Here is a 26,292-nt window from a genome sequence, read left to right on the forward strand (position 1 = left end):
CACATACGTAGGAAAATATATAAAAAATGTATTATACAAAGAAATACATAGTTACAATATCACAGAAACATATAAATAATCAAGGATGCATAACAATACACAAAAAACGCAACACCGCCTTATCCTTGTAGATAACCAGATAGGGCAACTTGCAGAACAAGGCCGCCAGTTCCGAAACCCTCCTGGCCGATGTGATGGCCACTAGAAAGACCACTTTCTGGGAAAGAGTCAACAGAGGGATCTCTCTGATATTTTCAAATGGCGGTTTTTGCAGCGCTGAGAACACCAGATTCAGATCCCACGGGGGTAAAGGTGGACGCACCGGAGAAACTACATGACGGACCCCTTGGACAAAAGTGCTCACTAGAGAGTGAGACGCCAGGGGTCACTGAAAAAAGACAACCAAAGCTGAAATGTGCCCTTTAATGGTGCTCAAAGCCAATTTGTGGTCTACTCCTGGCTGAAGAAACAGCAGGATCCTTTATATAGAAAAAGAGCGTGGATGCCATCCTTCCTCCTCACACATGGAGATGTAGGCCTTCCAGGTACGATGATATATCTTCTCAGAAGAAGATTTCCGTGCTCTCAGCATAATTGGGATCACAGAGTCCGAAAGACCCTGGTTGCTCAACACCTGGCTCTCAATAGCCATGCCGTTAAAACCAGCGATGGTAAAGCAGGATGGAGAATCGGACCTTGAGACAGAAGGTCTTCTCGTAACGGCAGTCACCAGGGGGCGTCTGCCACAAGGCGCACCAGGTCATCGTACCAAGGACGCTGGGGCCAATCTGGGGCAATTATTACTGAAATTCCCCCAGCTTCAGCGGAGGAAAGGCATAGATCAGCTGCTACTGATCCCACGGAGCCACCAGTGCGTCTGCCCACGGATCTCTTGTCCTGGACACGAATCTCGGCACCTTTCAATTGAGACGGGAGGCCAGAAGATCCATGTCTGGTGTGCTCCACCAAAGGCACAGTAGCCTGAACACCTCCGGATGCAACGCCCACTCTCCTGGCTCCAGCATCTGGCGACTTAGATAGTCCGCCTGCCAGTTCTCCACTCCCGGGATGTAAATGGCCGACAGGGCCGGTACATGTCGCTCTGCCCACCGAAGTATGTGAGCGACCTCCCGTGCGGCGGCCGAGCTTCTTGTCTGACTGGATCCTGATCGGACACCCTTGAAGTCTCATCGACCATGTGTGGAGACAGCCTGATCGCTCTCAATTCGAGCAGATTGATCGGCAACTCGGATTCTTCCGACGACCAGAAGCCCTGAGTCGACTGAACCCCCATCACTCCACCCCAGCCGGATAGACTGGCGTCCATTGTGATCACCGTCCATTTTAGAAGAACAATCGATTTTCCGGAACTGAATCACCGGGAACCTCAACCACCAGATCAGTGAGTCCCTGACTGCCTGGCTCACCTGGATCTGTCGAATCCAGGGACAACTGAGATTTGTCCCATTTTGACAAGATCTCCTTCTGCAGAACTCTGGTGTAGAACTGGGCGTAAGGTACTGCCTCGAAGGAGGCTACCATGAGGCCCAGGACTCGCATGCAGAAGTGCAGCGACAACCACTTGCGGTTCATCAGTAGTTTGACCGCGGATCTGAGAGTCTGCAATTTGTCTGAAGGGAGAAACACTCTTGCTTCCCTGGAGTCCAACAGCAAACCTAGGTACTCCACACTCTGGGTTGGCACAAGCACCGACTTCTTTAGGTTCAACAGCCACCCAAATTCTTGCAGGGTCTGCATGGTGATCGCCGCATCCTCCTATAATTCTGAGGAGGAAGATGCTCTCAGTAGGAGATCGTCTAGATATCCAGCGATCGCGATCCCACGTTGTCACAGCAATGCCAAAACTGGAGCCAGTACCTTGGTAAAGACTCAGGGGGCTGATGCCAGAACAAAGGGAAGAGCCACAAATTGGTAATGGGCTCCCCGACTGCAAAGCGCAGAAACTTTTGATGCCAAAGGCATATGGGTATGTGCAGGTACACATCCTGGATGTCTAAGGACGCCAGGGAGTCCCCTTGATGGTGCGCAGCGACTACTGAGTGATCTGATTCCATTCTGAACCTCTGCACTTTTACAAAGTGATTGAGGGCTTTTAAGTCCAAGATTGGACGTACCCCTTCCTTCTTGGGAACCAAAAACAGATTTGAGTAGGGGAGGGGGGGGGGGGGGGGCGGGTTTGACAGATAAGCAGAAGTTCTACTTTTGGGAGGAGCTCCACTTTAATGAAGGAAACACAACAGGTTTTTATAAATCCACATGCTGTGGATTTCCTACCCTTAAACCCTTAAACTTACAGCTTATGCTGTGCTGGAAGTGTGATTTGTGCATTGCCAGTCACAGGTCACATAATGCCCTTTTCTAGTTGAGCAAAGTGAAAGAGACAGAAACCACGCCCTGAAACCATGGAACCAGTTAGTGAACTTTTATGGTGAAATTTGCATAATTAGGTTAGATTTCTGAGAAACAAAGTAAAATGGCTGCTAACAGGCAATAAAAAAAGTCAGAACTTACAGAGTATTTCAGTGAAGGCTTCACGTCTAGCTGGTGACATGAGGCTGAGCAATCACCAGCAGCTTCAGAGAGTAGATTCTCCTCCAGGTGAGTATCTTGACACTACAGAAACAGAGAACAAAAAGAGAGAGAAAGTGTGAATGAAGGAGTGAATGAGGAGGGGAGTAAGTGGAGATGTAAAAGAGAGTCAGTGAGGGGAGGAGAGAGAAAAGGGAGTGAATGAGGAAAGGCATGATTGGGGCATGAGTGCGAGGAGTGAATGAGGAAAGGCATGAGTGTGAGGAATGAGAGAAAAAGGGTGAAAAAAAGAAACCGCTGAAAGAAAGAGAAATGAGACAGGAATTGATAAAATATGAATACACAGAACACGAGCGGTGTTCAGTTATAACACTCACAGAAGTTTCCTCTGAACTATCAGCCACTTGCTGCACTAGAGGAAATATCTTCTTTCTAGCCCCACCAGCAGGTTCACTGTCACCATCACTAATGCAGGGAGTTGTGTTTTTACTATCGTCCAGCTTCAAGTCTCTAAGGAGTTCCTCCATAGAGCTCTCTATCCGGTCATCAGACATCAAAATATCTGACGTTCTTTCTAAAACCTGGACTTCAATGACTGTTCCCAGCGCCTCGCCTTCATTAGAACTTATGTGCACTGAATCTTGGCCAGGAACCTGCACCTCAACCACCAATTCTTCTTTCTTCTCTACATCAGCTAAATTGGATAAAAGAGAATTGGAGACTTCATCCTTATTTACTGAGCTCTCTTTGAGTTCGTGTTTAGCCAATTCAGTACTTTTTTGAGGAGAAGGCTCCCCAACACTATCCAAGGTCTGACCGTTCTCTAACGATGGTGTTTCCATACTTTCTTCTGTAGTATATGTAACAGAATGACTGTCTATGCTGGAAACACTGTCATTGGACTCATTCCTGAAGGCTATAGACAGCTGACTTTTCACCTCCACAATTTCAGACCTGGTGTTCAGACCATCATCATCAGCTTTGGAGCCAGTCAAATCAAATTCCTGGGGACACTGTGTTTCTACAATATTCTTTCCAGGGGAAATGGTTGTCAGTTGCGGGGAGGATGAAGACTCAACCATAGGCATGACATCGCTTGGCTGCTGCTTCTGCGGTGTCCAATGCACCTCCTTTGATACCTCAGAGGGTGGAGGGGGCTCAACTGTTTGGAGAAATGCAAATATAAGTAAATGCCATGCCTTTGCCATAGTTTGGAGACACAATTTAGAGATTGTAACAAGCCCATTGCTAACTAACCACTGAGTCCTAAAATCATAAGGTCCCAAGTTGCTTGATGTGCGTTTCCCTTCCATGTGCACATTACTGCAAAGGCGAGTTATAGCTCAGGGTGGCTGACACTTTTTTGTACAGTTGGTTGAACTGGATGCGGGGATGCACTGGATGCCTTCAGCTGCCATTCCGCTTTTGCTGGGTGTCCCGTGCGTCCCTTTGACTTTTAGGGAAGGATGGACTCCCTCTAGGCAAACCTACCCTTAATCTATCCATTGTATATGTGCTCCAACTTGGGAGACTCTGAAAATGATAGCGTAAAAACCACAGTACACAGAGGAGCCTTGACATAGGCACTAAGGCTTATGCACATATCTGCCAACGTGTGCAAAAAAAACAAAAAACTGTTTTTTACGTGAAGTGTTAGAAGGGATCAATTTAGTTACCTGCCCTGTGCAGTGTTTTTTTTTTTTTTAACAGAGTGGCCTGTATCCTCCTCTTCTCGGTCCTTCTTCTGTGCTCCTGGCCCCTCCCTCCTGTTGAGTGAACCCACAGCAAGCAGCATGCTGTGGGGGCACCCGAGCTGAGTTGCAGCTCCCTGTGCCCATTCAGACATGGAGCCATGATCCGGCCCTGCCCCCTCTCTCTCCTGATTGACTTTGATTGACAGCAGCGGGAGCCAATCATGCCATGCTGCTGTCTTAGCCAACAAGGAGGGGAGTCCTGGGCAGCTGAAACACTCCTGCAACATCACTTAATAAACATGGGCTCAGGTAAGTATTAGGAGGGGCTGAAGGGGGGCTGCTGCACATTTTTTTTATTCTCATGGATTTGGGCTTTATAGCTAAATGGCAAACCCTTATAACAGGGATAACATTTGCTTCTCTTAAATGTTAGTATCACCCGTGGTTAACAAGCTGATTAAAGTATATACTATTCATCAAACCTACTTATCACCGTTTTAATGCATAAAATGGGATATATGGCCACCACTCATTGCATACAATGTACTCAACCTCAAGCAGATTTTACACACCTCATATGTGGTTGTCTGGTGATATCTGGGTTTCAGAAGTAGGTAGTCCCCCTTCTTGCTAATCTATTGCAACACTCTCCCCCCTGCACACCTGAAGTTTGTCTTTTTGATATACTAGATGAAGAGTGCTGGCCACAATACTCTAGAATATGTTTCAGGGAACCGCACATAAAGCCATCGGCATTAAATGGATAAATCTATTTTCACCATTGTATCTCTGTGAAACTATCAGTCAGATCATCCCATATAGAAAAAAAAAGTTACATATGGGAAGAGAAACTGTCCCCTTAAATTTAATAAAATGGAAGACCTATGGTGTAACTCTGCTCTTACACTAAGCTTGAGATGACCCCCCTGGTCCAAACACTGCAAATACCATTGCTAATGCATGTTTACCTCTGCCACACAACACATGTATGCAGTAATGACTCACATTAAATCAATTGTTTTTATTTATTTATTTATTTTTTATATGCTTTATACCTGTTCCAGATGATTTTATATACTGACAATTACTCTTCCATTTTTCCCCCTGCCTCTGTATCTGGGTAGATTTGTTTTAAACAAAAAACAGAATTTAAAATAATCTAAGTAACTGCTTCTAGTGAAAGCATTTCCCAACCCATCACCTCCCCATATTCTCACCTTGTAATCTGAGGCTGCGCCAGTATTTGTGATGGACACTGAGGACATTGGAGATTGCACGCAGTGCGGATGGACGGGGAGGATGCAAGTCAGTCAAGTGAGGAGGGGAATCTCCGAGAAGTGTGCGAGTACACATAGACATGGATTCTGAGATGGAGGTCAGATTATAACCACCCTGATATGAGACAAATGGAAATGAATACAGATCTGTTCAATTAGTTAATATTAGTTAAAAAGATTGTAGACGAAAGCTGATAAAGACTGGTAGCTATGATAGTTTCAAAAGGTTGGCTTTAATTAAGAATATAAATGCATATAAAACACAATTATTACAGAAACCTATAATAAAATACTTGCCTCCAGAACGATCACCACTTTGCCACCTGCCAGACCCATCAGGAGGTGTGTCATGTGAGCATAGCCTTCTGGAGAGACACGGCAGCCACCAAGTGGGTCTCCCCGCGCAGCGTCAAAACCAGCAGATATTAAAACCAGCTGAGGATTAAACTACAGAAGGAGAGAGAGCTGAGCATGGCATAGTTTGTCAGTGTGCATTGCAATCATTTTCTATTGGCCAGTTTTGTGACTAGCTGATAATGTGCTACTATGTTTAGCCTCTTAAAGCTATCCTGATATTTCTTCGATTTGTCCCATCATTCTACTAATGCAGTCCTATTTTTGAAATGTCAGATTTAAAGATAGACACAGACACTGAGCTGACAGGCAGGGAAGGAGGGGGAGAGAGGAGAGCATAGGACTGTGGATGACGGAGAGATGTATGCTGACCACGGTGGTCAGGGCTCAGCAGCCCTGATTATCGTGGTCAGCGCAGAGAGGGAGATGCAGGAAGTTGCAGGTTCAGCCAGGTTTTTTACCTTCTAGAGGGAGAAGATTACACAGCACAAGCACTGTGCTCTTTAATCTGCTTTAAGGGACCAGGATCGCTATTTATTTTTTTGGGGGTAACACACACTTTAATTTCAAGTTTACATCAACTATACATGAAAGTACTTTAGCATTTTTGGATCTTACAATAAAGAAAAATCCGGACAATGCTACTGAAACTGATTTATTCAGAAAAATCACAGCGGATAATACTCTCCTGCATTTTGACAGTGCCCACCTCTGACCCTTATAAAGAGCATACCTCGAGGCCAATACATGAGGGTTCGCAGGAACTGCACAAACTATGCAGATTTTGAAAGGCAGGCTGGTGAGTAACAAAAGAGATTCCTACAAAGGGGATACAGCCGTAAATGCCTCAAAACGGCCTATAAGCGAACAAGAGATAGCCCAAGAGATCTACTCTTGTTCCAAGGCACACCAGATGATACATCATCTAAAATACGCCCGATTATCAAGTTTAACAACCAATCTGATCAGATAAGGCAAATTTTGGGTAAACACTGGTACCGCCTCATAGGTGACTTAGCCCTTGGACGATATGTGGATCATATGGCCAGTCTGTGCAGGTGCATTGTGAGTTGATTTTTTATTGTTCCTTCTTTGGCTGTTGCAGCTTGCTCTGCTCTATGTTTATGTACTTGAGAGTTATCTTCCCATGAGCCGGCCTTAGAACTTACATTTCTCCTTCCATAAAGCATTGAGCACACTATACTGCATCCATCCTGGGTAAGTAACTTATGTTTTTCCCTAATGGATACAATTTTAGATACTAATTCATTGCTGCATGAGGAATGTATTGAACTGTGTGTGATTATATTCAGATAAATGTGATAACCTGATTTGTACTAACAGCTCATTAATAGGCTGTATTTTTTAGTGTTGCTTATTTTTCTTTTTTGCCTTAGTGTAGATTTGTTTTTAACTGTCTGCGATTTACTTGTTTTCAATACACCCAATTCTGTTGGTCCTGATGAAGCGGATGATCCGCGAAATGCGTTGAACTTCTTAGAAGATTTCATGAGCTTATTGTAATGTATTTCACAGTCAATAATGTGTGTTTTTATATTGTATGAAATAAAAAATTATTTTTATTCAAACTGTATGATATAGGAAATTTTTTCTTTTTGCGTGGTGCGTTCACTGGGGTATATTCAAAGTCCCAAATACTCTGTCCTTTTGAACAGTTGACTATGCTTCAGTTATGAATAGACACAGGAGCTATTTGTACCAATCACTCATTGTGTTCATTCAGGAAAGGAAGGGGCCGGTAAATATGATATATTTACTGCCCTCCTCCCCATCCTGAATTTGATCCTCCTCTCCCTGGCAGCAGCAGCTGGCAGGAGAGGATAGGAGGGAAGTGGTGCAGACACTGGAACGGATTCCCCGGTGCTGTATGGGGAGCTGTAAAAGGGTCAGAGTCAGGCTATCAGCAATAAGGCAGTACCAGCTGTCCCTCCTGCTAGGCAGGTGCCCAGTCCCCCCTTTGGAACTAAGGCCCCTACCTATCCACATTCTATCCTGCTTGATCTTATCCCTCTATCAGGGCTGGGCTCAGCCTTTCCTTCTCTGAGCTGGCCACTCAGCTGTCTGCTAATTGTCAGCTCCTTTCTCTCCACAGTGAATCACCTGTTGATGATATCCTGCTCGTCAGTCCTGCCTACTTAAGCCGTCCAACCCAGATGATCTCTGCCTTCGCCTTGGTCAACATCACAGAGACTATCTCCTGCATTCCTGTTAAAGACTTGCTTGTCTGACATTCCTTCTGGATCCAGATCCTGCTTGCTGTTCCACTATGCTGTTCCTTGGCTTCCTGACTTTCTGGTTTGTCTACAGTATCTATTTCGGTTACCGAACTTTGGCTATGTTTTGACTACGTTTGTTCTATTTACTTTAATTATTAAACAAGTGTGATTCAACTGTACTTCTGTCTCGGTCTAATTCATGGTTTCTGACACACTCACTCCTCATTTTCCTTAATCTCTCCCAAATGTCCTAACTCCTCACTCTGCGCTCTCCGCCTTTATCCTACACAGTGTGCCATCCAGGTCTTTATCTGACCCTATTTTTCCTTTTCCTATCTATTCTCACCTCCCGCATTCTGTTCTCCCTGCACCTTGCCTCCACTTGGACCTCTCTTCTCCTATCCCATGCAATAAACCCCTTACCATCCTGCATTAATTGTGCCATTCTGAATGTTCCTTGTTCCTAGCTTCTGCTCTCTCTTTGACTGTCCTTCACTTCCCTGCCCTTTTCTTCCCATTTATATCTCTTACCTCATAAGCAATGGGCATGACAATCCTATGAAAGGCCAGTAAGTACTCTGCATCACCCATCTTGCCACCATTCCAGGCGATATTCACATTGAACCCCTCTCCACGGCCGACACCAACCCTGTCATGTGCAGCATCCTCAGAAGATGGGAAGAACTGGCCATCATCATATCGATGGATGGACACATACAGTACACTAGTAATGGACAAATGAGGTCAAATACAAATATTTTTTATGAAGAAAAACAATCAGATCTTTGGCATACTAACCTATCATCTTCCTGGAAAATGTGTTGTGTTCCGTTGCCATGGTGAATGTCCCAGTCCAGAATCATTACCCTATAAGGGGAAAGAAACAAAATGAAAGGGAAAGACACACAAAAATAACTGCCAAGCAGGATACTGTATTCCGCTGTACCTTAATCGCGGTTCTGATGGGCTCTTCAGGCTCTGGGCATATCGTGCAGCAAGGGCAACATTGTTGAAGAAGCAGAAACCACAGGCTGCGCCTGGCTCTGCATGGTGACCTGGTGGGCGAACGATACAGACTCCATTTTGAACCTGGATTTAAAGAAGCCATTGAATTTAGAATGATGTAAACCCTAACTGTATGACTGTTTGCTAAACCACTGTCTATTATAACCTTGGAATTAAATAAATAATTGTTTTCATTTTTTTCTTGCTTGCTACATCTTAGTGCTGCTGATATTCTGTTCTCCCATGCAAAGATTTCCTGTCTATAGGTACGCCAGCTATAGCTGCATTGCATTTCTCAGGCTGGGTTTCCTAATGGTGACAACAATAGTCCATGCCTGCGTAAAGCCACGTATACATGGGCAGAATGTTGAGAGATAGCACCCGACCAACTCCCGATCAGCACTCTCAGCCAATGACACAGAGGGCTGATTGGAGTGTTCTGGCGGGGGGGGGGGGGGGGGGGCTGTTCCTCTGTCAGAATACAACAGCTCAGCGGGGGCAATCGCTGGACTAACCTTGCATGGCTAGTACAGCGGCTTCGACTGGAGCTGCTGTAGTGTGTACCCCGGCTTGCGGTGTGTTAAAACAAGCAGTTGTAGTCTCCACTGGAAGCTCGTGTGATAGGATCACATGCAGATAGATCAGCTATGAGTAAGCACTGATTTCAGTGCGAAACGCGTCAGTATTTTTTCCATGTTCTCTTTTACTGTGGTTCATGTGATGTGATTTTTACTTGAAAAATAAATGCACAAGTTACTTCAGATTCCATCCGGAGTGCGGCTGTCCAGAGTTTCTTCTCTTCTTATCTATCTGTCTGTGCAATTAGCCAGCACCTGGGACTCCTTTGCCTGGAAATTAAGCCATCTTTCTGGTAGATTGGCCTGGAGCGGTGGCTCTCTTTTTGATAGGATCACATGGCAGAAGAAAAACTGTTATGAGGATAGAGTATTGTCCTCTTCTCAGCAGAGAGAAAACTGAGAAAAAGGGCATTTTAAAGTAGATGTGAAGTACAATAATGTCAGTAACATTTTTGAAGGAATAAAAACATACCTTTATATCATTAAGACCCCTTTCACACTGGGGCAGCGGCTGCGTTAGTGTTAAAGCGCTGCTCATTTTATTGGCGCTTTAGTACTGTTTAAGCGGCTAGCAGAGTGTTTTTAACCACAAAGAAGGAGCTAAAAGCACCCGTGTTGCGGCGCTTCCGAAACGCTTTTCAAGCGCCGGCTAAAGATGCTGCTTGCAGGACTTTTTCTAACTTACCACAAGCGCACCACCCCAGTGTGAAAGCGCCTCGTGCTTTCACACTCGGGCGGCATGGGAGGTAGTTTCCAGGTGCTATTTCTAGCGCTAAAGTGCCTGAAAACTGCCTCGGTGTAAAAGGGGTCCGATGCACATATTTAAAAAAAAAAAAAAAAAAGTGGCTGTTTTTTTTTCTAGCTTCAAATGTGCAGACCTGCATGTGGATGTGTACAGAGAAAGGCAGCATGTAACTGAAGGATATGACGTTTGCAACTGAGCATCAGCGTTTTCAAGGTAATGAAATGCAATCATACCCAGTGACATGCTGCTCCGCACTGTATGGCTGTCAGTCAATGGGGGAGGGATGGGGGGGGGGGAGCGTGGCTCTAACCTGACCACAGAAGATCGTGCCTGTATCTAACAGCAGGATGACAGAGGACCTAAACAGACCACCATAGCATGGATCGGCTTACATGTTTAGCGTGGTCAGTTTATTACCAGGAAGAGGGGAACTGGCAGGATCAACCAGGTAATCAAAAATCACTTGCTTCTGGACCCCCCCTCCATTTTTTTTTTTTATCCCCCACCCTTTGCTCTCTTTCTCCTCTGTTCTCTTCCTGATCCTCTCACATCTCAAACGCGCTCTCCTCTCTACTTCTGACCATGTGGTTGCTATGGCCGAGGCCTAATGAAGATGATATTGTACCCAATGAGTATGATGTTGTTCTGATTGCCCTGTAGGGAAGTGGGGGGTTTAATGTTATTGTCCGCAAGTACATGCGTACCTGCACGATCAGTTAACCTTTCATCCTCTATGACACAGTCTTCAGTCAATTAAACACCAAGGTCATATTCTATTGTTAAAGTGTTGTATTTAATGTCCTTTATCTAGGGTGGAGATTATGTGCAATTGTTCATTGGACTGTACTCTTTATTTGCACTATGTGTGTACTGTTCCTTTTGTTAAAACTTCAATAAAATTTAAAGGAGAAAGCTTGTTTGGCTGTACTTCTATGGATCACAGGAGTGAAATTCATTTAGTACTCCTGTGACCTGTTTTCAGCGGCGAAGAGGCTGAAGTCCACTCTCTGCTGACGTCACAGAAGTCAGTCCAGGCACCGCGTCATCACGTCAATAAAGTCTGGATCTGCCTGTTGCCTGGACTGACATCCGGCTCAGCTTCTCGGCGAGCCGCTGAGAGCCTGATCCAGCCGCTCCCCACCCCTCCACAGCTCAGCGCTCCAGTGAGTGAGCAGAGCACAGAGCTGCTGACTGTCAGCAGCTCTCTGCTCAGGGAGCTGTCAAAACCGAGCGATCAGTGGTGTTCGATCACCCGATTCTCAGTGCAGAGGCGCTGGGGGACAGATGATGCCCACCTAGGTAAGTATAAATCAAAAAAAAACAAAAAAAAAACGAAACCCATAATTCTCTTTTAAGTAAAAGAAAAAAAGGTCTTTGAATGTGAGCTAATTATTATAGCAATGTGTATTACTGTATATACCTTGTTTTATGTAAAATTATGTGAACCTAGGGCACACCTATATTTGCTTATTACTGTGCTGTCCGATTATTTGTACGGCATAGTGACTGCATATTACGGATACTTGTATGTGCTAGTCTGAATGCAATCCACACTTTCATAGCTGCCTAAAAGGGGTGCTAATTACAATCCAGGTAGCCACTATGAGAAGAATCTACAAAACTCTATAAGAAAAAATGGCCATAAGATTAGGGGTGCCGATCAAAAATGTGAATGTAGCATCAAATATGACTTTTGGGTCATCTTCCACAGTCGACTTACTAAAAGATCTTCATACACAAGTGTTTGCATCTTACCTTCCCTTTAAGAACAGCTTCCACCACACTGAATGTTGAGCCGGCAGCCAGACAGGCACTGCTGTAAGACTTGTTGTTGATGAAAATGGAGTTATACTCATCCCCCATTCTATGCAGGTCCCTGGGTTTCATACGGGAACACTTTTCTATCTTCTCAATGTAGGGAAGACTGTGAAGATCAATCATATTTATGTAAAGACGGTCCGTGTGCAAACCTAATCTGTAACTCACAAGTTTCAAGTTATCCTAAGGCAGATAGAGATTTCTTTTGGTGGTATAAAGAATTGCCCAAACCAAAATTTTAGGTTTTTTTTACTATATAAAAAGGAACAAAAACCACAAATGTGGATTTGCTTACATTTCCCTTTAGATTGTAAGCTCTATGAGTAGGTCCCTCCTATTACTTATGTATTGAACTGTATTGTAATTGTACTGTCCCCCCTCTACATTGTAAAGAGCTGCATAAACTGTTGGCGCTATATAAAGCCTGTTTAATAATAATTTTACCTTTCAGATATGGTCCCACAATTTGATTAAAGAAAAATGTAGGTGTGGCGCTGTTTTGATTAAAAAGTGCTTAGGTGTTTGGTTTAAACCTATTATAGTGATACTTCTGTGTTGCACCCTCTGCAGGTTGCAATCTTAGAAACTTTAAAGAAGCCAAAATTTAAAGGATAATAGGAGTTTAGTATACACTGGCTTGGTGTGCCAATAATCAATATATATATCCTCTGCAAGGCGCGATGTCTAATAACTTATATGCTGGTATTCAATGTGTTATAACCTCTGCTGAGTGCAACAAGTCAGGGCAGAGGCCTATGGGAGAGTAATTGGTGATATCACTTAATGGGATGAACCAAAGTGATATAAACCAAAAATTAAGGGAGTGCAGCACCTATAATGCAGATATACTACTGTGCTTATAGGTGCTGCCCTCCCTTAATTTCTGGTTTATATCACTTTGGTTCATCCCATTAAGTGATATCACCATACTCTCCCATAGGCCTCTGCCCTGATTTTTTGCACTCAGCAGAGGTTATAACACATTGAGTACCAGCATATAAATTATTAGACATCGGGCCTTGCAGAGGGTATATATATTGATTATTGGCACACCAAGCCAGTGTATACTAAACTCCTATTATCCTTTAAATTTTGGCTTCTTTAAAGTTTCTAAGATTGCAACCTGCAGAGGGTGCAACACAGAAGAATCACTATAATAGGTTTAAACCAAACACCTAAGCACTTTTTAATCAAAACAGCGCCACACCTACATTTTTCTTTAATCAATCTAAGTATACTCCACCCAGGTGATAGTATATCTGTAGGGGCAGCAGTTCTCTTTTCTGTACTCTTTTCCTGTGCGCAAATTGATCTATAACCTTTCTCATGATCCCACAATTATTCAATCTGATTACACAATCAGTGGCATTTTATAACCCTCTTTAAGCCCTTAAAAAACAATATTACTATCATTGGTGGTCCATGGCACTTTAAAACCCTACACCTTTAAAAAAAATCCCCAAATCATTGGTGTTCAGTGGCACTTTACAAGCACTGCTGAATTGTGAATAAGCTGAATGTGTGTATGCACTACTAGTGTCTACAATTGTGATGGCTGTAGTCCTTGTACAGCATAAGTCCTGCAGGGTGAAATGCACTAAGAGCGGAGGTCCTATAGGCAGGGCCAGATTGCCCATGGAAATAAACCTGGACTAATGTTGGATCATTGGTGTACGGCAGCTATTTTCCTTCAATGAGATTATGCATGTTGAGCATAATCAGGTGTAGTAAGGCATAGGCAAATGAGCAGAAAAATGCTAAAGCGTGAATAGGAAATAAACCCTCTCACACTCCAATACATATAAATGCTTGAATGTCTGAAGAATAGCACTCCAGAAATATTGCATTAGTAAAAATATTTGCTTTTATCAGCCCTGCGCAGTTCACCCTGTGGACTATGAAAACTTCCCCCTATATTATGGAGATCAGAAAGAGGGGTGTTCTGTGGTTCTAACACACTGTCTGTCCTCAAGTAACAACGCAACTCTTATGCCGCGTACACACGAGCGGACTTTTTGGATTAGGTCCGACGGTCTTCCCGACGGGCTTTCGGTGGAGTTCCGACAGACTTTCTGAATGAACGGAATTGGCCACACACAATCACATCAAAGTCCGACGGATTCGAACGCGATGACGTACGACCGGACTAGAATAAGGAAGTTCATAGCCAGTAGCTGCCCAAGCATTGTTTTTTTGTCCGTCGGACTAGCATATACACACAAATGGGTTTTTCAACCGGACTCGAGTCCGGTTGAAAAATGTTGAAACATGTTCTATTTCTAAAGTTCGTCAGATTTTTGGACAGCAAAAGTCCAATGGAGCCCACACACGATCAAATCAATCGAAAAGTCTGGTTGCATGTACACAGCATTACATAAATATAATACAGTGAGTGAGTGTTGTCACCCTCAGACAGAAAGTGTGTTACTGATAGGATCTCCAGGTGAAAATAAAGGGAAAAAGCCAGAAATAAAGAAAACTATTGTAACCACCACAGCTATAGACTGGTCTGCTGCAATATATTTCATTTGTGTTCTTGCATTCAAATACACATTAACAAATACGATCATAAACGTGTCTCTGTTAATCCCTCTCAAGATAGTACTGTATGTGGTCCTTCCAATATCTTGAAAGGATAAGTTCACCTTTTGACCGAAAATAATAAATGCACATTTTTCCACGAGTAAAAAAATGTGCATTTATAATTTTCTGTTTTGGGGCCTGTAAAGCATTGCACCAGCGATCAGCAGATCGCTGATGCCATGCAGGTCTCCTGCAGATCTGGCAATGTATCAGCTTGCTCATATCTCATAGGAGAAAGCCGATACATTCTGGCAGGAAGACTCAATAAACCACCACGGCACTCACAGCACCCTGGTAGTTCATTGAAAACTACAAGCTGACAGCCACGAAGACTGCCAGACCTTGTCATTTTCCATTCAGAGAGGACTATGAATGAGTGACGTGGACAGCAGACACACAGAGAAGCTTAGTATACAAGAAACGAACAAAACTCTGGACAGCCACACTCCTGATTAAGTAAAAAATGAAAAAGCCTTTATTTCTTCAAGTGAAAAAACTCCATATCACACGAAACATCACAGCAAAGGGAAAAATAGGACAAAATTGCTGACGCGTTTCACGCTAAACCCAGCGCTTACTCATAGCTAACTTTTGTTCAAAATGAAAAACAAATATATACCATACAAGTGTCAACATGTGATAGTGAAATCAAGAGTGGAAAACAGTGACAGCTGATGAACTATCATCATGAAGTCTCCACACATGTGTCTCCTGCACCTAATCATTAAATGACCAGGGATAAATGAAAAACGATGTGTAGTAAAAAATGATTAAATGAAACAAGATGTAAATATGTGAAAGATGGTGCCAGTATTAAAGTAAAAATGTCGGTGAAAGTATTATTTAATACAATAGTGAATGGACATATGTGAACAGTGGAATGTGAATAAGGTCCGGTTCACACCGCTGCGGGTGAGAGATCCGGATGTGATTCGCACCGCACTGCAGTGCAAATCACATCCGATCTCTGTAGCGATGCGAGTTCAGCCATACAGATAGTATGGCTGAACTCGCATCGCACCCGCCGCAAACTCGCACGGGACCCTTTTTTTGGTCCGCAGCAGAATCGGATCGCATGGGTGTTCACACCATGCGATCCGATTCCTGTGCGAGTGTGCAGATCGCACTGCGATATGCGGACGGATCTGGGGGTGTCATTAACATTTCATTGACACTCCCAGCAGTCCGCATAGGGCAGTGTGAACTGCCGGCGGGAGGCATGCGATGCGGGAAAACGCAGCGGATTCGCGGCGTTCCCGCATCGCTATGGTGTGAACCTAGCCTAAGGCTGGGTTCACACCATAGCGATGCGGGAACGCCGCAAATCCGCGGCGTTTTCCCGCATCGCATGCCTCCCGCCGGCAGTTCACACTGCCCTATGCGGACTGCTGGGAGTGTCAATGAAATGTTAATGACACCCCCAGATCCGTCCGCAAATCGCAGTGCGATCTGCACACTCGCACAGGAATCGGATCGCATGGTGTGCACACCCATGCGATCCGATTCTGCTGCGGACCAAAAAAAGGGTCCCGTGCGAGTTTGTGGCGGGTGCGATGCGAGTTCAGCCATACTATCTGTATGGCTGAACTCGCATCGCTACAGAGATCGGATGTGATTTGCACTGCAGTGCGGTGCGAATCACATCCGGATCTCTCACCCGCAGCGGTGTGAACCGGACCTCAATGATGAAAGACAATGAATATTGAACAATTCGAAATCAGAAAAATAGTGTTGGTCATTTGTATGTTAATTAAAATATTAGAAAATACCCATAAAGGGTAATAAAGGGCAACATCCATTAGACTTCACCATGCCAGTGGACTGGTAGTGTTAGTGTATACTGTCAAATGATAATTCATAATGTGAAAAACCGGTGTAAAACCATGAAATTAATAACATTATCCCAACACAGAGAAGCTTCCCATGAATATGGGTGTAACGTAACATTTTCTGAAAGGTGAATTTATCCTTTAAACTTCATATTTGTCTAACTTGGCAAAAGATGACCTAAGCCGTACAATGATTTGCTTTTGTTGTATTTACATACCTGTGGCACATTTGCAGCTGATCTTTTGTTGCTACGCGTTGGCAGAGACGAATGCAGCGATCTAACAGCCCCATCTCCTTATGACGCAGGTATATTCGGGCAATTCTTTGTGGAGTCTCAGGGTGGCCACTGAGAAAGAAAAAAAGATCAGAGAACAGCACAGAAAAAAATACTGACAATATCTGATGCACAATAACTATGCAGTCTTGTAGCATAACTGTACTTACCACCCTGGTACACAAACCAGCACAGCTGGGTTACGGGATAGTATTTTCATTGCTTTACCAATTATTTGTCAGGTATTTTAGATTCATCTGTGAGTTTAGGTGTTCAGCCTAAGATGGTCTTTAAAGTGGTTGTAAACCCAGATGAAAAAAAAAAAAAAAACCTGTAAGATAAAAGCATAATGAGCTAGTATGCGTGCATATTAGCTCATTATGAAATACCTTAGAAAAATGCTATTGCAGCGGTCCCGGCACACTGCTGTGACCGGTGACATGTTGTTCCGGAGTTACCTCCGGGTTTGCGGGCTCCAGCGATGCGACTGGCTGGAGCCATGATGACGAAACCCCCTGGCATGCGTGCGGGAGCTGCCGGTAATGGCACAGCAGCTGAAGAAGTGGCACAAGTGAGCCGTTTCTTCAGTGCACATGTGCCAATGATGTTGCCACATGCGGATACAGTGAATATCTCCTAAACTGTGCATGTTTCAATTCATGGTACCTAGAAGTGGTTATACAGGGTTTAGAACCACTTTAAATTAAACTAGGCTCTATAATATTTGGGCTATCAATACACCTTTGGTTTTCTAAAATCAGCTCCATTAAAAGATGATTTGCTATGCAGACTGTGCACTTCCATAACTTGGAACTAATCTGAATAAGTAAAAAAAATATGAGCAGACAGGCTCTTTATGGCAGAAGTAACATGTTATGGTCTCTTCTGCTATAAATCAAACTTACCTGTCAGCTCAAAGTCTTCTTTAGAAGGTACACTGAGCTCAGCATGCTCTGTTTAGTGTACATTCTCAGCATACCTTGGTTCTTGAATGAAAAAACTCCTGTGCGCATAAGCAGGAGTTACATCACCCTGCACCAGCTAATCAAGGTAGCAATAGATTCCACAACTGGAAGAAGCTAGGGAGAAGATTTGGTGCTAGGGAGGTGTTTGTAAACTTTAGTTCTGCTTTAAGCCCGGGTTCACACAGAACACAGATATTGCATGTGATTCGCACCACATTGCTGTGCCGATCACATGTGATGTCTGTGCAATGTGAATTTCGCCATACAGTTGTATGGCTGAACTCGCATTGGATTCGCATGAAAAAGGTGCAGGAACCTTATTTTCTCCTGCACTGGCACTGGATCCGATTCCTGTCCGAATTCACAGTTCGCATTGTGATCTGCGAACCGATCTGGGGGACTCATTAACTTTGTATTGACACACGCAGCGGTTCGCAGAGGGCAGTGTGAACTGCCTGCAGGGCAGATGCGATGCAGAAATCGTTACTGGAATCGGGATGGTTCCCGCACCGCACCGCACAAATATGAACCCAGGCTAAAGAATAAGTTCCCTTTTAGTGACATGTTACGTCAGTACTTGGGGTTCAATATGTAACACTTTACTGTTAAACATCCCCTCCTCACCCCCCTGCGACAGTGGGCAGGATCCTCTCCCTGCACTTGTCACTTTTTAAAAACAGTGTGGCTGTGCTGGGCTTTACCCACACAGCCGCATCATTTATTCACTGAGACAGACTTGTAGTTTCAATGAACTGTGAGAGTACTGAGTTTTGTAACAGAAAGCATGTTTGGAGATACGGTTACAAAGCTTGAGAAAGACTGTGCATAAGTCTGACATTGCTCCCCTGATCTGCTGATCTCTGGGTGCAATGCTCTGTAGGCTCTTGTAAAAAAAATAATAATAAATACAGATTTTTTTACCTGCAAAATCATGTGCATTTATTATTATTATTTTTTTAAGTTGAACTTAGCCTTTAATGGTTAAGGAGGACACTCCCATTACCTTGATTTTGTTTTTCTTCTCACCTGTCCCACATGTTGTAATGTTCCATCATGCGCTCATCATACACCAGGCCGGTGCGCTGCTGTGGCAACTTCCTCATCACTTCCTTCATCGATGCATCCAGTACTACTGTCAGAGTATCTTCTGACATATCTTCTAACGCAGTCTGACTGATTTTTTGTGCTTTAACTTCCTGAGTTAAGGTGAAATCTAAGGAATGATAAAAAAAAAAAAAAAATAAGTATTCCCGTCAGTATCAATTTCCAGGTCTCCAATACAGCCATCAAGCTTACACATACAGTTGGCTGCTTTATTCTGTAGATCTGTAATCTTGACTCCCAGAATGCTGTAATCTGCAAACCTTTTACACTTTGTATTGTCAGTTTTTGTTTCCACACCCCTTCCTAAGTTCATAATGAGCCATCATTAGGATAAGTGGCATTACTGTCTAATGAGAACAATGTAAATGGGGCAAGCCAGTCAGTAACACTACAAGAAAGTGTTGCACTTTGCAGAATCACTCTTCCTTATAGTGTGCAGCCCGAGGTTTTGGAATTTCCAGGGTTGCAGTGCTAGAACCCGTTCAGAAGGTATGTGCAAGTACAAAACAATGCTCCAGTATTGCCATGCCGGAAACAGTTCAGAAGCCTGAAACCGGCCATAGATGTTTCAAATCTTGGATGGTTCAGCAGGGACAGGCTGAGATTTGAACCATTTATGGCCAGGCTAATTGTACCCAAGTTAATCTATCGATCGACTTGCAGCTATAGCCACTAGCAATAATCACTGTGTTCTCCCGACAGGGATGGCTGCCCCCACAGGAAGAACACAACAGCTCTGCAGGAGGGGTTCCCCTATCAAGCTGTGGTGGAAGGAAAGAAAATTGATATATCTATAGCCTGCTTTGGACTACAGACGAGTGTAGTTTAAAGTACATCTGAATCAAACTTGAACTATTAAAACCGAGCATATGATGAAAAAAAAATACAAACAAAATGATGTGAAAACTATGTGTTAAAGCAACCAATTGATGCAGAGATACTTTTTGTTGAAATGTATAACTACTTGCCCCAAGGAGAGAGGCTCAAGAGAAGGATGGGAAAGGGCAAAACTTGACTGTTGAAGAGAAAGTCAAGATTTGCATAAAAGTTCAGTTGCCTATATCTCTGATATCTACTGATTATTTTTACATACGTTTTTATTGTAGGTAATTTTTGCTTATGCACTTTTCATCATATTTTCAGTTTGAATTGCCCAGGCTTATGAAGGTTGGCTGTTCACAAGGCACGGTGTAGACAGAATCAGAAAGGAAAAGTTCAGCTCCCATAATGCAATGGGAGGTTTCAAATCCAACTCTAGCCAAACCTTTTTGTTTCCTTTTGATAGGGGCAGAAAAGGTTTGCAGCCTCTGTCATATTTTATTACTGCATAAGTGTTGCATTGGGGATATTTTCCCCTACGTCCTGTGAGGACAGGAAGTAATAGGAGTTCCCTCAAAAGGGGACACAAACAAAAACACATTTTATAGAATGAGAAAGCACTAGACCTTCACACAGTGGTTTTATTGGGATGGAAAATATCTGCCTAAAATAATTTGGCTCTAAATACCTTGCTATTGGTAAGCTATACTGTCCGCATATTGAAGTGGAAGGGGTGGTCACAGACACAAAACTTCAGGAATGAAAGCTACTGGAGTGCACATTATAATCTCTATGATTCCAAGGAAAGGTGAGTAGGTGCTAACTGCAATTGGGGATTTTTTTTTTTTCTTTAAGCTTATCTGAACAGACACCTACCTTGTTCCTGCAGGCTCCGCCAATACTTCCTGAGAACACAGAAGGTATCAGAGATCGATTCCAGGGCACTGCAGAAGTCAAATATGTGAAAGATTAGCAACATATAAACACCACAAACCTACAAAGCTGGACATTAGTTGACAACACAGTATAGCTTATAATTGTTTTATTTCTATACACTATATTATCAAAAGTATTGAGGTGCCTGGCTTAACGCACACGACCTTTAATGGCATCCCAGTCTTAGTCCATAGGGTTCAATATTGAGTTGGCCCACCCTTTGCAGCTATAATAGTTTCAACTCTTCTGGGAAGGCTGCCCACAAGGTTTGTTTCTTCCAGAAGTGCATTTGTGAGGTCAGGCACTGATGTTGGGTTGGAGGAACTTGACTGTCCTGCACAGAGTCCTGACCTCAACCTGATGGAACACCTTTGGGATGAATTATAGCAGAGACTGCGAGCCAGGTCTTCTCATCCACATCAGTGCCTGGAGTTATGGTCAAACATTCCCAATAGACACACTCCTAAACCTTGTCGACAACCTTCACAGAAGAGTTGAAGCTGTTATAGCTGCAAAGGGTTGAACCCTATGGACTAAGATTGGGATGTCATTAAAGCTCACGTGCGTGTAAAGGCAGGTGTCACAATACTTTTGGTAATATAGTGTAGAACTGTATAAGTTACTGTTTCATTTTGGGATACTGTTAATGTGCACATCAGCCTGAACATTATTTGTAATAGTTTTGGTTAAAGCCAGGAAGGATTAGAACCCCTCTCAGTTTTTATAAATGATTATATTGAGATTTTCCTGAAACTCCTGTTCCCAGAGACACATCTGGAAGTGGACATTTTCTACAAATAGGAGAAAATCCTACAATCAGCTGTTGTCCCCACTAAATGCTATCCACTTTATTTTGTCAAATGACAGCTAAACAATTTCCCTATGTGTATAAGGACAGCAAAAGACAAACTGCCATTGGTTCCAATGCTTTCATATTCTTTCCAAAGCTAGAAAGAAAAAATATGAATATTATTATTACATAGTTAAAGAGGAACTTCAGTTCCCTTGAACGTGGCTCCATCCCCTCCACCAGTGCTGCCATTTTTGATAGTCCGGCACATGCGCAGAAATGCCAAAAGGCTCTGCCCGGCCTTTGAGACCTGGCAGAGCACTGCAGCGCACCAACGCACGTGCCAAGCAGTGCTCACACGTGCGCAGGAAAAGAGGTCCTGGACCTACTTCACTGCGCTGTCTTTGTGCACTTGCAGATGGAAACATTTGCAGATGTTCTGAAAGTCTCTGCCAGGTCCTGAATCCAGAATATCTCAAGAAAGAAAAGGATGAGGATCATCAGAGCTTATAATAGGTGAATATCTGAAATCCATAAACCATACTACTAATAACTGTTTTAATAAATATCAAGATGTATGTTAACAAAAACATAAGATTAAAGAGAAGCTTACAAAAAAATAAAATCATACCTCTCACAGGGGGCAAAGGGCTGAGGCAAACACGGGCAAGGGTCTCCCAGGAGAATCTTCAGGGAAGCACAGACCCCTTCTGAAGCTGAGCGCAAATTATATCCTCCCTACAAGAATGAAAATCAAAGTTATCCATTAGTCAGATCATTACAATATAACACAAGCCACCTTGCATACCTAAGGACTCAAGCATCTGGCCATTTCAAATTTCTTTCAGACTCTACCACAAGAGGTCCAGTTTCCCCAACGATTCAAATCAACAATTTTGTACACTGCAGCAACACTTGTGAGAAAGGCGACATCACTTTGGTGGAAAGACTTCATGATAATTAACCCCAAACTGCAAAAATGTATTTATTTGAGCTTCCATCAAATACATTATTTGCAGAATTTGTTTGTGTGGGGTTTCCCTTTAGTTACACCAGTTGAGATCACCTGCAAAAAGGTTACCAAGTGTTATCCTATCATAAGGTGACAATGATGCCTCTCAAGTTAGCATGCAGGAACAGGGCTCACATATTGTATACTCCCAGTATGGACTACAAGATGACGAGCCAATGCACAGCGCGCCAACACATCCAGCTTCCTGGCAATAACAACGAGGAAAATGCAAAGGAGCATGGGACTTCAAGTCCAGAAGCATCTTAGCATTCACTCGTGCACACACAAGGGAAACTCCCTAGTAAAGGCACTGAGCTGTGCACAGAACTGGGAACTAAATGCCACCATAAGTTTAAATAGCACTAAAATGGTTCTAAAGCCTTAAAGGGATTGTAAAGGCAGAAAGTTTTTATTATATCTTAATGCAGCCCCAAAAATTCCAATCGCCTGCTCGCATCTTGCGAGTGTATTTTGAGGGCTGGCGAGCTATGCCTGCCTGGGAAGGGGGGTTGGGGGAGCACCGCCGGCATGCAGAGTTGTATGGGAGTCCTTCTCCCAGCGCTCACGGAGAAGAGAGGATAGAAGGCGGTTGGAGATTTTGACAGAACATCTGATCATCAGAGCGCAGGGAACATCACTAGCGGCTTTCATTTCAATTGCCCTGTGTTCCCCCACACTCGCTGTCACACACAGCCCCGCAACCTGGTTCTGGAACTTTGATAGACATATCACCAGTCCAATCACGAGTGACGTGTATCAAAGTTCCCCGGCCAAGGGGCAGGGCTTTATGTGATGCGAGTGACGTGTATCAAAGTTCCCCAGCCAAGGGGCAGGGCTTTATGTGATGCTGAGCAGCAGGAACACACGGCAAATGAAATAAAAGCTGTGATGTTCTTCGGCGCTCTCATCATCCACCCAGTAATCTACTTCCTCTCTGTTCCCCTGCATGAAGAGCACAGATAGGCAGCATGAAGGGCACCGATAGGCATGGATAGGCAGCATGATGGGCAAGGATAGGCATGAATAGGCAGCATGATGGGCACAGGCACAGATAGGCAGCATGATGGACACAGGCAGCATGATGGGCACAGATAGGCATAATGATGGGCAGAGGCACAGATAGGCAGCATGATGGACGCGGAAAGGCAGCATGATGGACATGGAAAGGCAGCATGATAGGCACAGATGGGCAGCATGTTGGGCACGGATAGGCATGGCTAGGTAGCATGATAGGCATGGCTAGGCAGCATGATGGGCACAGATAGGCAGCATGATGGACACAGATAGGCATGGATAGGCAGCTTGATGGGCACAGATAGGCAGCATGATGGGCACGGATAGGCAGCATGATAGGCACAAATATGCACGGATAGGCAGCATGATAGGCACGGATAGACATGGATAGGCAGCATGAATGATGGGCACGGATAGACAGCATTGGTGGACACGGGCAGGCTGCATTGGTGGACACGGGCAGGCTGCATTGGTGGACACGGGCAGGCTGCATTGGTGGACACGGGCAGGCTGCATTGGTGGACACAGGTGAGGTTGCACTGATGGGCACAGATAAAGTTGTTGTTAATATTTATTTTTAGAACTTAATTCTGCATAAAACATTTAAGTGTCATTTCATGAGATAATTTGTGAGGGTGTGTTTAGGGGTGGGGCATGGTAGGGGTTGGGTGGGGCAACTGGTAGCGAGTAACCCTTGAGGCTTGGCTAGTAGCTCAGGACTTGAAATTTTGAGCCCCATCTTAAAGCATTCTATGCATTAAGATAAAAAAACCTATGTGCAGCAGCCACCCTAATACTTACCTGAGCCTGTCTTTATCCAGCGATGTTGCAGGAGGGTCTAGGCTGCCCAGGACTCCCCTCCCCATTGCCTGAGACAGCAGCGCAGTGCGATTGGCTCCCGATGCTGTCAATTAGGGCCGAAACTACTAACCGATTATGAAATTAATCGATTACTATTTTTATAATCGATTAATCGGCCAGTAACATAATGGGGTTAAAAAAACAAAAATTAGCCCTTTATAGTACAAAAAGAGCAAATAATCGCTACTGCAAATATTACTTTCACTGTTGCACAGTAAAAAAACGAACCCCGTAGCGATTATTTGCTCTTTTTGTACTATGAAGGGCTAATTATTATTCTTTTTAAACCCCATTATGTTACTAAAACGTCTTAGGCCTGGTTCACACCTATGTGTTTTTTGGTGCTTTTTGCAGAAACGCACTACAGTTCATTTAACGTTCACATCTATGCTTTTTTCAACTGCTACGTATTTGGAAAGGGTCAGGGACTGTGCTTTTTTTGGTTCAATATCCTTCAACGGTGAAGCTGCAGAAAAGCATGTAGTGTGTTTTTTGCAGCAATTTGTGTTTTTTAATCTGCCCAACAACAAATTGGCCAAAAAAAGGCCACACGGATCAATTTTCAGATGAGAATATTCATGCGAAAAATCTTTGTACATTCGCTGAATGAAAGAATGTTTGAAATTTTCACTTGTTTTTAGCATTCTGTTTTAAGATTAATGTAATTTTTGAATGAAAACCACATACACTGCCTGAAAATCCCTTTGACCAAGAAGTTTTATATTATTTCTAAATTTTCCCATCACTGTGGTTGAAAACAAACGTCGATTTGACCCCACTAATGATTAGAAAATCGAACAAAGTTCTTAAAATTCCTTTTTTTTAAGGAAAACATTGTTTTTGTATGGCCAGCATGTAATATTAGAGTTCTGTTTGAAAATCTGCAAAACAGTCTTTAACTTTTTTTTTCTTTAAATAAAAAACTTGAGCGGAGTCTGATGATATTTCACAGATTCAGCCTCTAATAGTATATACATTATGGTGTCCGTTTATGAAGGAGTGATCAGTGGAGATCCAGAGGATCGCCGCTGATCACAGCCCATAAACAGTATATAAACCAGAGATAATCGGGGGAGAAGTGTTTGAACTTGTTCTCCCGCCGATTATCTCCACACACTGAGAATCCTCATAGACTGACACAGTAACGGTCACTTTATGAAGCTGGGATCTCAGCGCTTCACTGGTGATCTGTGTCAGAATTCACACTCCCCGATTCACCAACTCAGAGGTGGAGAATCGGGGAGTGAAGAGAGAATGTGGGGGGATCTGAGGAGGAAAGAGGAAGATAATTAACTTCCTTATGCCTCGTTCAGACCCCCCAACACTGTAACCATGTCCCCCTGTCATATGTATGTGTATACATATATATACATATATATATATATATATAATGTGTATATGTATATATATATAATGTGTGTGTATATACATGTATATATAATGTCTGTGTGTGTATACATGTATATATTATGTAGGGGGACGCTTTATTTCACTAACATTAATCACACCGCGTGTCAGTGTATTGAGCTGTGATAATTTATCACTGCTTAATAAATTGACATCTGTGTGTATCTGTGAATTTCTAGTACTGTAATCTCGTAAAGTCTCACGAGATTACAGTATTAGGGGCCGTTCTCCAGTGTTAGAAGCGTTTGTAGATCGCTTCACTCCTCCAAGTGTGAAGCGATCTACTCCGCTTTATAAAGTGGCACACAGAGGAGAAAGGTCTCCTATGTGAATGCCGGAGAATGAAGCAGTGAATAGATTTCACTGCTTCATAAAAGGACACCTATATCTCTTCTGTCTGTTATTCTCAGTGGATTAAAGATTTTACTCCCTAACCATA

General features: G+C 43.4%; 1 protein-coding gene across 2 annotated transcripts in view; it reads right to left on the reverse strand.

Moving 5' to 3' along the window:
- Nucleotides 1–26,292, reverse strand: part of HDAC6 (histone deacetylase 6) — a 97,817-nt gene that overhangs the window by 17,930 nt on the left and 53,595 nt on the right. For both annotated transcript variants that reach the window (XM_077476304.1, XM_077476312.1), the window contains exons 15-26: nucleotides 22,191–22,297; nucleotides 20,710–20,777; nucleotides 18,937–19,123; nucleotides 16,889–17,017; nucleotides 12,196–12,364; nucleotides 9,059–9,201; nucleotides 8,911–8,979; nucleotides 8,644–8,836; nucleotides 5,819–5,968; nucleotides 5,462–5,636; nucleotides 2,928–3,712; nucleotides 2,533–2,634 (exon numbers count right to left, since the gene is read on the reverse strand). In XM_077476304.1, the coding sequence (XP_077332430.1) occupies nucleotides 2,533–2,634; nucleotides 2,928–3,712; nucleotides 5,462–5,636; nucleotides 5,819–5,968; nucleotides 8,644–8,836; nucleotides 8,911–8,979; nucleotides 9,059–9,201; nucleotides 12,196–12,364; nucleotides 16,889–17,017; nucleotides 18,937–19,123; nucleotides 20,710–20,777; nucleotides 22,191–22,297 (2,277 nt within the window). The remainder of the gene's footprint in view (nucleotides 1–2,532; nucleotides 2,635–2,927; nucleotides 3,713–5,461; nucleotides 5,637–5,818; nucleotides 5,969–8,643; nucleotides 8,837–8,910; nucleotides 8,980–9,058; nucleotides 9,202–12,195; nucleotides 12,365–16,888; nucleotides 17,018–18,936; nucleotides 19,124–20,709; nucleotides 20,778–22,190; nucleotides 22,298–26,292) is intronic.

The sequence above is a fragment of the Lithobates pipiens genome, unplaced genomic scaffold (assembly GCF_037356315.1).
Source record: "Lithobates pipiens isolate NorthernLeopardFrog02 unplaced genomic scaffold, aLitPip1_a1.2 Scaffold_1, whole genome shotgun sequence".
In the NCBI taxonomy this organism is placed as follows: Eukaryota; Metazoa; Chordata; class Amphibia; order Anura; family Ranidae; genus Lithobates; species Lithobates pipiens.